General features: G+C 40.4%; 1 protein-coding gene across 1 annotated transcript; it reads left to right on the forward strand.

Moving 5' to 3' along the window:
- The first annotated feature begins 12654 nt into the window (after positions 1 to 12654).
- On the forward strand, positions 12655 to 15601 carry LOC129515732 (olfactory receptor 56-like). The gene is made up of 2 exons (XM_055334767.1): positions 12655 to 12821; positions 14635 to 15601. Exons 1-2 carry the CDS (start codon positions 12655 to 12657, stop codon positions 15599 to 15601), a joined length of 1134 nt encoding a protein of 377 aa, XP_055190742.1.
- Positions 15602 to 15865: the final 264 nt, after the last annotated feature.

The raw sequence follows: 15865 nt of genomic DNA on the forward strand, positions 1-15865 counted from the left end.
GCCTCCTTATAGAACCAATGTTTTTGTTCAGATTATGTGTATAGAATCCATACACCCAGTGGAAAGCCTGTGGAAGTGAAAACCACATAAACTTCTGAAGAAGGTACAGCAAACACCTGATCTGAATGTTAACTTCACTTCATGCTGGGCAAAGACCAGATTATTGGTTCCAGTATAACAGCCAATTTATAAACATGTTTATTCCCAGTAGATACTACCTCAGAAAAAGCCTATACTTTATGGAGAATCTCCCCAATGATTTATATAATATTCATGGAAGAAAACACATCACAATTGATGGATGCCACATTGTAACTGGGTTGTGACTCTCCAGGAAATAAAGAATAAATAGAACACTGTGCATCAGGTAGGGGAAACACCTGATGGAATCGATAACTGCAGTTCTGTAACTGCTGTGGGGGCTCCTGTGGCATTCATCCTTTGGGTATTTTTCCCCAGACATTAATTAATTCTTTTTTTCTGTTTGTTGCTTGAATTTCTTCCAGATCTCAACATGATTATCTAATCAAGTGAGAGAAGAACTTTAGAAAACAGTGATTATGCCCCCTTAGTGCTGTACCTGAGAAAACGGAGCACAGAATGCTCAGGGGAAGTGCCAAACAGGGACACACTACATTTCCAATTACAACTTAGGATTGGCTCTCTTTAAACATAGACCCACCTCTCTACTCTTTTCTTTGCCTACCTGCCCATCAGGATTTCTGGGAGTGCCATTCACTCAGGCTTCCTTAGAATAAATATGAGAACACAGAATGTGCATAGAGGAAGTGGGAGGGCACTTGCATATCTTTAAATCTGGGGAAAATGGACTTGTTGATTTGACAGTCCTTTGCAAAAGAAGGCCAAGGTTCTCAAGAGTAGGCTGGTCAGCAGGAAAAAGATGCTGTGACAGCAAGATTCCTCATTGCAGTTATGGACATGGATGTGGAGAAAATTTACTAGATGATTGAGCTGATATAGCTTACCTCAGTCTATGGTTGTGCAGCCCCTGTAAGGTGGGTGTCCCTCCAAATTGAAGCAGTTGTGCTTTAGGAGAACATGTAGTGAGTCCTCAGTATTCACAGCCAACCTGGAGCTCAGAGGGCTATGGGGTGAAAAGGCGCAGTGCTGTGGGATAATTCCTATGCCACTTGAGAGTCTGTTTTAGCTCACAGCCCTTGATCCTATGGCACAGTTGAAAATCCCACACATATCCCAGAAGGTAGGATAAGTCAAGTCAAGATAACAAGACAGTTTATTGTGTGGTTGAGAGATGGAGGTTAAGACATTGATGAAACCACTGCCTGAGATGATAGGAGATGAAAGTGTTAGATATACAATCCCCAGTAATTTGGGAGAAGATATTTACAAATGGTGCATCAAATAAAGGACTAGTATCCACTTTCTATAAAGAACTTATCAAACTCACACCCAAAAAAACAAAGAATCCAGTCAAGAAATGCGCAGAAGACATGAACAGACATTTCTCCAAAGTAGACATATAAATGGCCAACAGACACATGAAAAGATGCTCAACATCACTCATAATCAGGGAAATGCAAATCAAAACTATAATGAGATACCACCTCACACCAGTCAGAATGGCTATAATTAACAAGACAGGAAACAAGAAATGTTGGCCAGGATGTGGAAAAAGGGGAACCCTTTTACATTGTTGGTGGGAATGCAAGCTGGTGCAGCCCCTCTGAAAAACAGTATAGAGGTTCCTCAAGAAGTTAAAAATAGAGCTACCCTATGACCCAGCAATTGCACTACTAGTAATTACCCCAAAGATACAAATGTAGTGATCCAAAAGGGGCACCTGCACCCCAATGTTGATAGCAGCAATGAGTGGATAAAGAAGATACAGTGTATATATACAATGGAATATTACTCAACCAGCAGAAAGGATGAATACTTACCATTTACATTAATGTGGTTGGACCTGGAGGGTATTGAGCTAAATGAAAGAAGTCAATCAGAAAAAGACAATTAACATATGATGTCACTCATATATGAAATATAAGAAACAACACAGAAGATCATAGGGGGAGGGAGGGAAAACTGAATGGGAAGAAATTAGAGATGGAGACAAACCACAAGAGACTCCTAACTCTAGGAAACAAACTAAGGGTTGCTGCAGGGAAGGTAGTTGGAAGGATGGTATAATTGGGTGATAAGTATTAATGAGAGCCCATGATGTGATGCATACTGGTTGTTATGCACAACAGATGAATTATTGAACACTACATTGGAAACTAATGATGTGCTATATGTTGGTTAATTGAATTTAAATAAAAAAATAGACTGATTTTTTTTGTAAATTTATTTTTTATTGGTGTTCAATTTGCCAACATATAGAATAACACCCAGTGCTCATCCCACCAAGTGCCCCCCTTCAGTGCCCATCACCCAGTCACCCCCACCCCCCGCCCACCTCCCCTTCCACCACCCCTAGTTCGTTTCCCAGAGTTAGGAGTCTCTCATGTTCTGTCTCTCTTTCTGATATTTCCCACTCATTTTTTCTCCTTTCCCCTTTATTCCCTGTCACTATTTTTTATATTCCCCAAATGAATGAGACCATATAATGTTTGTCCTTCTTCAACTGACTTATTTCACTCAGCATAATACCCTCCAGTTCCATCCACGTCGAAGTAAATGGTGGGTATTTGTCGTTTCTAATGAGTAATATTCCATTGTATACAGAGACCACATCTTCTTTATCCATTCATCTTTCGATGGACACCGAGGCTCCTTCCACAGTTTAGCTATTGTGGACATTGCTGCTATAAACATCGGGGTGCAGGTGTCCCGAAGTTTCATTGCATCTGTATCTTTGGGGTAAATCCCCAGCAGAGCAATTGCTGGGTCGTAGGGCAGATCTAAAAAATAGACTGATTTTTAGGAAAAATAATTCAATTTAAAAAGGGGGACTGACAGTATACTTATTTTGATAAGCACTGAGAAGTGTGTAGAATTATGGAATCATTATATTTCATACCTGAAACTAATATTACATTGTATATTAATTTTACTTGAAATGTTTTTTTAAAAAAGGAAAGAAAATAAGAGAAATGAAATCTCTGCCTGTGAGGTACTTATATACTTATAAAAAGAGAAGATAATAAATGCATAATTAAATATACATAAAAAAAAGAAAGAACTAGTGTTGGTGAGAATGTGTAGAAGAAGGAACCTTTGTGCATTTTGGTGGAAATGTGAACTGTACAGCCAATGTGGAAAGGAGTATAGAGGTTCCTTAAAAAACTAAAAACAGAACTACCATATGATCCAGTAATTCCATTTCTAGGTGTTTACCCCCCTAAAATGAAAATACTAATTCAAAAATATATATGCACCTCTGTGTTTATTGCAGCATTATTTATAATAGCCAAAATATGGAACAATTCAAGTGTCCATCAATAGATGAATGGACAAAGAAAGTGTGAGATCTTCTATATATACACAAACACAGACATACACAATGAGTATTACCTAGCCATAATAAAGAATGAAATCTTGCCATTTGCAACAACATGGATACCTAGAGGGTATTATTCTAAGTGAAATAAGTCAAATAGAGAAACAAATACCACATGATTTCCTAAATGTGGAATGTATGAAACAAAACACTTGAAAAAGACAAGACAAAAAATAGACTCTTAAATACAGAGAACAAAGTGGTGGTTGCAGAGGGGAGGTGAAGGGAGGTGAAATGGGTGAGCACTAAGAAATATAGAGAATTGAAAAAAAAAGAAATATATAGAATTGTTGAATCATTACGTCATACACCTGAGACTTATATGAGACTGTATGCTAATTATACCTCAATGTTTAAAGAAAATCATTTAATTATCCATATGAAAGCATCAACAGGTAGTGAGCTCCCTGATTATACAGACCCCAGGAGGGCCTTGGAACTTTGGGTTCCCGGGGTCCTCAGTGGAGCTGGGTCCCAGGGACTGCTCTAATAATGCCCTCCATACAGTGGTTCTCAGTGGGAGCTGATGATCTTGAATTCACGCTGTCTGCCCAGGTAACGTTTCTGTGACTCAGAGCCACCCACCAGGTGTGATCTGACAGCACGGGCTGGGAGACAGTGCTCGGAAGTCATCTCTTGACTTCCCCAAAAAACACACAGTTCAGAGCAGTTGGACATGTGCATGGGTTTGTGTGGTCAGCTTCAGGGTTCGTCTGCCTCCATTCAGACAGAAGTGACAGGTTCTCTCAGTTCTCTGTAGACACAGCCTGAACCACCATGGAAAATAGCTTCGCCTTTCTGGGATTTGGTTTTCCCCACCATTAATTTAAAGTCTGGAGAGCCATTTCATACGAATAAACAAAAATAATTATCTGAGCCCTCTCCAGTGTAAGACCGTACAACAAACAGCTTGAAGCTCCAGTGTAAGACCTTACAACAAATAGCTCAATTCCTTAGGAATGAGCTAGAACAAAAACACCTTTTCTGGCAGATTATAACTGTATAGGTAAACAGCCTGTTCAGGTCAACTTTCCAGGTAAACAGCCTGACATTTCAAATATTATTAATGATTGATTGACTGAAGATAATCAATTTATATTATTGCATTTACTACTTAATAAGTATTATAGTAATAAAAAGAGAAATTAAAGGTAAAAGAAAAACCCATCACCCATCATCTCAAAATTTAAAACACTCTTCCATTTTTTTTCTGTATAAAATATGTAGTTTTATCATTGCAATTATAGTTTTATATTCTACTTTATAATTGCATTATTTTCATAAGATTCCCCTTATGTTGCTACAGATTTTAAGTATGTGTCATTTTCAAAGGATTAATGCTACACCACGGGATGGACCTAACAAAATTTATCTTCCTGTTTCCCTATAGCTAGGCATTTACTTTTTATCCCATTTTGTATGAATATAGGCTAAGCTATATAGAATATATTTATGCACACAGCTTTACCGTCCTTATTAATAATTGCTTTACCAGAAATTCCCAAACTTAATGGATCAAAATGTTTTCTGAATGTGTTGGTAATTTATACAGCTACAGGCAAAGTTTGAGTGTTCACACAATATTTATGTATGCAAAATTTTTGGTTTGATATTTTTAAAATAGTACTTAGGAGTTGTTCCATCTGCAGGCTTATTTCAAAGATTAGGATTTTGTGCATCCTCAGTTTTGCAGCTATTTACTTTGCTGATGGGTTTGCTGGACTTGAACACTCTAGCTCTCAAACCAGTCAGCTAAAGCTAAAGTCAGACCGCAGTGATTACTCTTGAAAACTCTCAATTCTTCCCTAAACATTTGAGTAAATGGCTTTCACTTGTGGTAAAATGAATGTTTTCTGATTTGGTTTGGGAAACGTAAACCCAGTGGCAAATCCTCCAAAAAAAAATGCACTCCTCACCAAATGAGGCTTTGAAGAATGACATTCCTTATTTAAAATCTTGGTTCTGCATCCTGCTGATAGTGTAGACTTGAGAAAGTTACTTAAACTTTCTGAGCCTCCATGTGGTCCACAGATGTAATAATCCATAATTTATATGGTTGGTGTGAGCATGTAAAAATCATGACTGAATGAATGACAGACACATGGTAGGTACACAACAAATGGTAACCTATTAATAGCATTAAGAATAATAATAGAAGTGACCAGAAGGCTTATAATGCAGATTTTAAAATATCACAGTGACAAAAATACTTCAATGTATATGAAAAATATGAGAATCACTGTATTTTATTTTATTTTTTAAATATTTATTTACTTAATTTAGAGAGAGAATGAGAAGGAAGGGCAGAGGGAGAGGGAGAGAGAATCTGAAGCAGACTTTAAAATGAGCATGGAGCCCAACTGGGGGCCCAATCCCACCACCTGGAGATCAGGACCTAAGCTGAGTCTGACATTCCACTGACTGCACCATCAGGGTGCCCCAAGAATTACTGGATTTGATATAGGAATGCTCAAGTACTCACCTATGAAGAATTCTAGTAGTAATTAATGTAAGAGTTTAGACGTAGGTTCAGAAACCTGGCAATGCCAAAATGGGAGGAAGATAGTTGGAATAGGTACAAGTAATAGAGCAAATAATGAGGGATATATATAGGCTATTATTAGCTTAATAAACCAAATTATGCAATGGGAGAAAAAAAAAAACCCTTGTAATTGAAAAGCCCAGAAGTCACCACTGCTTCTGTCATCATCAAAAATTACTGAGGCATTGTTTTTTGTTTTTTTTTATTTATGATAGTCACAGAGAGAGAGAGAGAGGCAGAGACACAGGCAGAGGGAGAAGCAGGCTCCATGCACCGGGAGCCCGACGTGGGATTCAATCCCGGGTCTCCAGGATCGCGCCCTGGGCCAAAGGCAGGCGCCAAACCGCTGCGCCACCCAGGGATCCCCCTGAGGCATTGTTTTTAAAGAAATTAAGGTTTACTGAGTGGAGGGAGGATGTGTTGAAGAGCAATGGAAAACAAGCTTGTAAAGACAAGGTTTAAAATGTGTGGGTGTTCAGTAACAGAAGACAGAAGCTGGCTTTGTTACTCCCTTCTGAGATGATCTGTCCTACTAAGAACAACTTCATCTTGGGGTTGTGAGATTGAGCCCTGTGTTGGGTGTAGACATTGCTTATAAAAGAAAATCTTGGGATGCCAGAATCACTGATTGAGTGTCTGCCTTTGGCTCAGGGCGTGATCCTGGAGTCCTGGGTTTGAGTCCCACATCAGGCTCCCCGCAGGGAGCCTGCTTCTCTCTCTGCCTGTGTCTCTGCCTCTCTTTCTCTGTCTCTCATGAATAAATAAATAAAATCTTTTAAAAAAAAATCTTAAAAAGCAGCAGCAGAAGAAGAAGAAACCAAGGAATATAAAAGCAAATGGAGAAAGGAAGATTATGGTTGAATAATATTCCATTGCATATATATAAAAGCCACACTTTTTATCCTTTCACTCAATAGACATTTAAGTTGTTTCCATCTTTTCACTATTGTGAAGAATGCTGCAATGAACACCAGGAGTGCAGGTGTCTCTTCAAGACCCTAACTTCAATTCCTTTGGATAAATACCTAGAAATGCTATTGCTGGGTCATAGGAGCTGGGGATGGGGATGGAAGATGTTGGTCAAGGGACACAAGGTTTCAGTTATGCAAGATTAATAAATTCTGGAGTTCTAATGTATAACATGGTGACCATAGGTAACAATACTGTTACCTGGCTAATTAGCTTGATTGTGGTGATTATTTCACAATGCATACGTATATCAAATCAGCAAATTGTGCACCTAAAATATATACAATACTTTTTGAAAAAACTATGGCTGGACATAAACTTCTTTTTATACCAGCCCAAGGAGACTCTGGAATGTACCAGAACAATCCTTTCTTTTAGGTAGCTTGGACTTTTCATGTGCAGAGAGCTGGATCATATGATCTTGTGGTCTTATGATTCCTACCAAACTAGAACAGCTCAAGGGTATAGTCCATGAGTCTCACAATATAAGCCCACTCCTGGAGACACTTAATAAGCACTGTTGGATACACAAAGAGTAAGATCGCATATGAAAAGCAGAGATACCAGGAAGAATCAAGTACAAAGCAGTAAACAGAGATTTCCCTGACTTTAGTAGTAGACTAACCTTACACAGAAGTCATGTACAGGTGGGTTATTCACAGGGATTATTCAGTCAGTAGAGAGCAGCATCCATGAAGCCTGTTTTTTTTTTTTTTTTTTTTATGATAGTCACAGAGAGAGAGAGAGAGAGGCAGAGACACAGGCAGAGGGAGAAGCAGGCTCCATGCACCGGAGCCTGACGTGGGATTCGATCCCGGGTCTCCAGGATCACGCCCTGAGCCAAAGGCAGGCGCCAAACCGCTGCACCACCCAGGGATCCCCATGAAGCCTGTTAATCACTTTTATCTCACTAATAGTTCCCTGGATCTCAAGTTAGTTCATGATGATGGAGACTGAGGATAGCTGAAGCTGAGGCTAGAAGAACCTCAATAAAGTAAAAAGGAATATGACTTCATGGTCTTAGCTATGGTGATGCTTGTAGCACTTTAAAACATTAAGGGAAATTTGACAATGAGGCTGAATAAAAAGGTCCTGCACTTTTGGAAAATAAATTCATAATATTTCATTTCCCACTGAAAATCCATGGTGACATCAGTGTGCATAGATACAACAGTTACTGACTGTACTTTTTCTGGTAGCATAGTAGAGTAAGGGTCAGTGAACCATAGAAAGTAACCTGGAGAGGCCTATGCTCAGTGAAGAAAACAGATTCTTTCTCCAGAGCCTTTAGCTTACACACTCTCCATGACTATTTGAGCACTTGAGACAGGCAAGATTTCAACATATAAATGTTAAAAGAGAAATGCGTGGTTGTTATTAGATCTCACAGGATCAAAACTTGTGATGTTCCACAAACAACTTTCAGCTGTAGGAGATAGAAGACAAACATTGCATCAGGTTATGATCAGTGATTAAGAAATATGTTTTGAATGAGTAAAGGCAAGAATGAATGAATAAAAGTTCTTCAACAACAACAAAAAAATAGGTTTAGATCTGGTTAAAATATGAGTACAGTTGGCAGATGTGGGAGCCATTACTGATCCCAAATTCAGTTCCCCTGGACAAGATGCTTTCCTTTTAGAGTCTCAATTTCCATCTCTGCAAAATGGGATAATAGCATTTATCTCATTTTTCTGTATGTTATTTGAGTTCATAAATTCTGAGAGCACAACAATCTTATCTCTGTGATCTGTGCATATTCAACAACAACTGCAAACATTTGACTCTATGGTATACAATTGCCTAAAGAAAAAAATGAAATAATCAAGGAATGAGATAGTGGATGTGGACCATATTTTATTTTATTTTTTTTAATTTTATTTTTATTTTATGATAGTCACAGAGAGAGAGAGAGAGGCAGAGACACAGGCAGAGGGAGAAGCAGGCTCCATGCACCGGGAGCCCGGGTGTGGGATTTGATCCCGGGTCTCCAGGATCGCGCCCTGGGCCAAAGGCAGGTGCCAAACTGCTGCGCCACCCAGGGATCCCTGGACCATATTTTATAACCTGTTTTATACTATTCGGAGATAGGGTTTCATTATTGTTTAGAACACAGATATCTGATTAATTTTGTTGAGAAATAGACCAAATTCATTTCTTCATTCACTAAGTCCAAAATGTCAGTTTATTAGGACTGTATAAACATAACCACCAAACAGCTGTGTGTTTGGGGGGGGTGCATATTAACATGACCTAAATTCTCACATATCCACCTAGGACTGGCTGGGTGCCCATAGTACATGCTGGCCACAGTGTAAACCAAGGAAGTCCTAGGCTTCACCATGACCCAGACCTGAGATCACATCGCAAGATGACCTTGAACACTAAAACTAGTAAATCTTCTGAACTTCTATTTTGTCATGTGTAAAATAATGACCTATTATCTTTTTCATTATACTAGTATGTGGATAAGTTGAGATAATGTGTTAAGTGTTTAATACAAAATAGGAGATATATATTTGTTTGCTTGTCATTGTGATTACTTTTAGAATTGAGGAATAAAAACCCATTAGAGCAAAACCTATTTTGCCTAACGGGCAAAAAAGCTATAGCTAAGATCAACTTCAGTAGACATTTTGAAGGAAGGGAAAAGAAGATGGAGGAAGAGAGATGAAGGAAGAGAGGAAGGAAGGGAGGAAGGAAGGGAGGGAGAGAGGAAAGGGAGGAGGGAGGGAGGGAAGATGCTGACTGGGGAGCAGTTTCCCCTAGACACAGAGATGACACTATGTTGATCTAACCAATGATGTTTAAGCCTTCCCATAAATACCCTGTGTATATAAAGCTTTGAAACAATAGTGTGGGGGCCCTGGAGCCCCTGCAGATACTGCATTATGGCTGAGGATGTGGTCATGTGTTTTTCCATAGGAGCCACCACTTGTCCACAAACATGAACTTTATCTCAGACCTTAACATTTGTGTTTATTTAGAATTCTTTTCAATCTATGCCATGTCTCCTTTCTGAAGCTATTTAATTATCTGCACAGAAAAACTTAGGCAATACTTAGGAGCCAGCAAGGAGAGAATCACTGGCTCGTGGTTTTGGAAAACATCCTGTCCAGTTTCAAGGCCTCAGGTGTCTGCACAGGTAAGGATCTTGCTCCCCTATTTGTAAAGAATCCCAAAGGAAGAGGAGCCACAATCTTTTTCAATCAGCTATTTTAAAAGAAAGCAACCTTCTCTGTCAAGATATCTCATTTTATATCCATTAATCATAGGGACTGTGTTAAAGTACTAGTGCAGAAGAACTAAGAAGAAGGGTTAACTGCCCTCCATCTTCTTTTCTCTTGATGATATGTAAGAAGTTTTAGATGTTTCCATATAGGTTTTATTTGAGTACAGCCTATAAATTACTCAGCTTGTAGTTAAAGTAGGTCTACTAACCAGCGTTTCTACAATTAATTAATTGAGTTACACTGGCATCTGGTGGCCAGTTGTACACCAATTTTGAAGACATATTTTTTTAGAGAGCTGTTGTCAGAATGTTGTCAAAACAAAATAACATTGTGCAACAAGTAGTAGCTTCTGGTCAGATTGGATTTGAACCCTCTACTCTGGTATCTGCTATCTCTGAATCTTGGCTTTTAACTCTGTAAAGTGCAGATAACAATGCCTACCAAGAACACATGCATTTGGCACACTGAGCACAATCCTGGCACATAGTAGGCTAGTGGGTAGTAATATTAAAACCATTTGTGTATCCAGATGAAATTCCAATGCCATGTTAGGTGGTTGAACAGAGATTCTTACTTATCCCCCAGCCAGTCTACCCCTCTGGCCTGTCTCAACAGGTGAGAAAACTACTCACAGGTCAGTCACTTTCATTGTCTCCCTGGCACTGAGTTCAGATTTTGGCCATGGCTACAGAACATGAAACAAATCAGCAGAACTTTGGAAAGATCATCCATAAATCAGACCAATAGCAAGTATTACACAGTGGCAGTTTTTCCCTCATAGAGTCTGAGCCACATCCATGAGAACCCACCACCACCCTTGTGTTATTAAAGAAAAATACCTGCCAGATGTGCACATCCCACAAACCTAAATACTCATCAAAAGAATTGGCTGTTTGTGCCAGGCTGTCCATTGCTTAGGAAACACCTGGCCATGTCTCTATGGATCCTGTAAGACCTGGGCTAAGGTTGTTTTCAAGCTCTAAGTAGATGTGAACTTTCACTATTTTAAAAGCACCTCCTTTAGTGAACTGTATGAGCTTTGGTCTTTCCCTTCACTTCTATCGTGAGTCGTGTTCATTCACTTAATCATTCAACAATCTCATTCAGCTGCCACAATATGCAACAATCATCTCACTGTTCCGCAGGACATAGAATAAAAATACACCCAGGGAGGGGCACCTGGGTTGCTCAGTGGTTGAGCACCTGCCTTTGGCTCGGGTTGTGATCCTGGGGTCTTGGGATCAAGCCCTGCATCAGGCTTCCCACCAGGAGACTTTTTCCCTCTGCCTATATCTCTGCCTCTCTCTTGAATAATAAATAAAACCTTTAAAAAAACAGCCCCAGGGAACATAAATTTAGGCCAAAATTGCCTAGGAAGCCAGTGCAATTAATAGCAAGCTTTCCCAATCTTGGCACTATGGACATTTTAGGCTGATTAATTTTTGATTCAGGGGCTATCCTGTCATTGTAGGGTGTTTAACAGAATCCCTGGCTTCTTCCCACTATATGCCATCCCTACTTCTGAGTTATAACAACCAAAAATGCTTTCAGCCATCGACAAATGTCCCTGGGCAATGGGGGGAATCAGTCCTGGTTGACAAACTCTGTATTAGGGTGGTTCTCAAACATTAGCAAATATCGGACCAACTGCAGGGCTTGTTAAAAACAGTTCTGGGTGTTATTCTGTATGTTGGCAAATTGAACACCATAAAAATAAATTTATTATTAAAAAATAAATAAATAAAAAATAAAAACAGTTCTGAGCTACCACCGAGTGTTTCTGATTTGATAAATCTGTGTGGGGACTGTGATTTTTGCATTTTGAAGAAGCAGCTGATGCTGCTGATCCAGGGACCATGTTCTGATCTAAGGAGATATAGGCATCAACAGTTGGCATATCTGCCATTCCTCTGTTTGTGAAATCTGTAGTCAGTGATGTCTGGATTTGTCTGTAGATTAGAATCACTTGGAAACCTTTTTGGCCTTCCGAAGACCTGGCCATATCACAGACCAATTAAATCACTAATTCTGAAGATGAGGCACATACATTAGTAGTTTCTGAAGGTCCTTAGATAATTCTGATGTGCAGATTTGAGGACCAAATCTAAATGCCATCACTTCATATGGGATTTGAAGTTTGGGGGCTAAGTAACATGTCCTCCCAGCATACATATCCTGTAAATCTCAAAAAAATAGTTACATCGTAAGAACTCATCTATGAAAGACTGCAATCCTAGTCTCTGTGGGTAAGAAAATAGGGCAAACTCAGTTATAAAAGCTTAGCAGTCACAGCATTCTGAAGTGGATAAAGGGGTGCTAGGAAGAGGCAACAACAGCTCACCCTATTTGCAGTGAAGGTGGTTAAGGCATGCTGTGGAAAACAGAGCTCTCAGGGGAAAACAGGAAGCTTTCAGAGGTGCCTTGCTGAAATGAGATGGATGTATGGCCTCAGCTTTCACAGCCTTCCGTGTGGACTTCCCAAGGGACTGTCAGTTTCTGAGCTACAACTTGGAGCCCAGGAAGGACATGGAAGAAAGAGAAAAGTCAACAAGAGGCTGAACCTCCTGATGGAGACTGCACATTGGGACAATGTGAGGTGAGTAAGGGAAAGATGGGAGGTCAAGAGATAGGGAAATAATTTAAAATCCTCACCCCCATTCATGCAGCCCAATGTTTGACCATGGGCAATTCCACAATTTCTTTTTTTTTAAGATTTTATTTACTTATTCATGAGAGACACAAAAAGAGAGGCAGAGACACAGGCAGAGGGAGAAGCAGGCTCCCCGAGGGGAGCCCAATACAGTACTCGATCCCAGGACTCCGGGATCATGACCTGAGCCAAAGGCAGATGCCCAACCACCAAGCCACCCGGGTACCCCTAATTCCACAACTTCTGTCAAATTTTCCAGCATTGAAAATATCTGACAGTTGTTTGATTTTTGGTTTTTGTTTTTCAACACTATCTTTCTCCATAAATGAGATATCTTGAATTATAAAAACCAAGCCTGTGTTTTATTTTAAAAAGAAACAAAAAAACAGTTAAACTCTAGGGGAATAGAAAAAAAAAATCATACCAGTACAGAAAATTCATGGGAGAGAATTAAGATTAGGTGTTGGCATACCTGACAACATAAAATGTATTGTTTACATCGAGGATTACTTTTTTAATTCATTCTAGTGTATGTTTAATACCTAGAGGGTACCAGTTCAGATCTAGGCAAGCTAGAGATGGCAGTAATAGAAAAATATATCCTCTTCCCCCAGTGACCAATCTGAAAGAAAAAGAATCACCCTAAGTAATTATTCTGAGACACACACATGCACACACATGTACCTCAAACATGGCGATGCAGATGTGTGTGTGTTAATACTGAGAAACTGCCACAAAGGGAGAAATTGATAGTATCAGGACAATCAATAATTTCTAGGAACAGTTACTTATGCACAGCCCCCACCAAAGGGGTATTGAATCCAGTTGGCAATACCAAAAGACAGCCACAGAGGTAATAGCGTTTATGTGGGCAAGGTTGCGTTTCTTTCATCTATTCACCACACACATCCCATAAGCATTGACCAGAGACCATGCAAACTCCTTTCTGTGGAGAAATATAAAAGAAGGAAAGGACAGAGTCCTTAGTCATAAGAATACCCAGTCGAAGTAGGGAGATCCAGTGTGCAGTGGAGGAGCACCATCACAACAAACACAAGGTTTCTGAGAACAAAACTTGTAGAAGGGGAGTCTCCAAGGGGGAGGGACTAGGAGCTCTTTGCAGGTGGGTAAAATTGTTGATTGTATGATTATTTTGCAAAACTAATTTGCTTAAGTGACAAAGGGAAGTGTTCTAATACTTATTGAACCTATTATGCAAAATGTATTCTTTTCTTATTCAATAGCAAGTATCATGACCCATTTAATATAGAGAGATAAGCAGAGGCTCAGGGTTATTAAAATGAGTTATTAAAGTGGTAAGAGTTGTGATGTTATCAGCAGCTGACACACACCATATGCCTCCTGCCTGCCTGTACCCTAAGCATCCTACACGTATTATTAACCATTTAACACTCCCAAAACATGGGGTATTCTAATGCATTGTGTTTCTTTTTCTAACTTTTTAAGATGGAAACTTTGATCATTGGTTTTCAGTCTTTCCTCTTTTTTAACACACGCATTTTGCATTATAACTTCCCCTCTGAGCACTGCTTTGGCTGCATGCTATAGCTTTTATAGTATTTTTTCAACATGAAATAATGCCAAACCTACAAAAATTTGCAAGAGTATTAAGAAGAACTCCCATAGCCTCTGTGCCAGCTTACTTGTTGCTCTTTGCTGTTCTCATCCATCACTTTCTCTCAAACTCAGAGTGGATCCTTCTGAGCCCTTGATAAGTTGGTTTCCTTCCTCCCTACAGTGAGGCTTGGCAGGAGACAAGTAGAGGGCCCTGGAACCACTCCTCTACCATCGGCTTTGTCCTCACAAGTCTTTTCAATGACAGTCCAATGCACCTGTTCCTCTTCAGCATGGTTGTGGTAGTCTACACACTAGCGATGGCTGGCAACACTGCCATGGTCCTCTTGATCTGGGCTGATGCCCGGCTCCACACACCCATGTATTTCCTCCTCAGCCAGTTGTCTTTCCTGGACATCTTCTTCACCTCAGTCACCGTCCCCAAGATGATAGCAGGCTTCCTCTTTGGCTGGACTAGCATCTCATTTGTGGGCTGTGGGGCACAAATGTTTTTCTTCATGTTCCTTGGGGCCGCTGAATGCCTCCTGCTGGCCCTCATGGCCTATGACCGCTATGTGGCCATCTGCAACCCTCTGCGCTACCCATCACTCATGAGCCACCAGACCTGTCTGCTCATGGTGGCTGCCTCCTGGCTGGGTGGATCCATCAATGCCTCCGTCCAGACAGCATTGACCCTACAGTTTCCCTATTGTGGCTCAAGGAAGATTGCACACTTTTTCTGTGAGGTGCCTTCGCTGCTGAGGCTGGCCTGTGCTGACACAGCAGCCTATGAGCAAGTGCTCTTTGTGACAGGTGTGGTGGTCCTTCTGCTGCCCATTGCCTTCATCACCACCTCCTATGCCCTCATTCTGGCAGCAGTGCTTGGGATGCACTCCGTGGAGGGGCGTCAGAAGGCCCTAGCCACCTGCTCCTCCCACTTAACAGTTGTCAACCTCTTCTATGGGCCTCTTGTGTATACCTATATGTTACCTGCATCTTACCACTCTCCTGGCCAGGATGATGTAGTGTCTATCTTTTATACAGTCCTCACACCCATGCTGAACCCTGTCATCTACAGCCTCAGGAACAAGGAAGTGACAGGAGCAATGAAGAAGGTCATAGGGAAGTGTAGGGTGGGTAGGACTGCTTAAGACTCAGAGAGGGGTCCTCCTCCTCTAGGATGTCCCTGTGGCTCCAGGAGCCCATGATAGGATTTTCTTCTGAGAAGAGAAGTCAAGAGTAGAATAGCCACCTATGGCTATTTCCCCAAACTTCTCCTTCCTCTCCTCCAGCTGCACTGGCCCTCTTGTTATTGGTCAGAATTCCTAAGCACAATTCTAGCTTGTGGTCCTTCACACATGGTTCCTGATGCCTGGGTGCTTTCCTCCACATTTTTGCATGGCTTTCCCCTGCAC

The sequence above is a fragment of the Nyctereutes procyonoides genome, unplaced genomic scaffold (genome assembly GCF_905146905.1).
Source record: "Nyctereutes procyonoides isolate TBG_1078 unplaced genomic scaffold, NYPRO_anot_genome, whole genome shotgun sequence".
Lineage (NCBI taxonomy): Eukaryota > Metazoa > Chordata > Mammalia > Carnivora > Canidae > Nyctereutes > Nyctereutes procyonoides.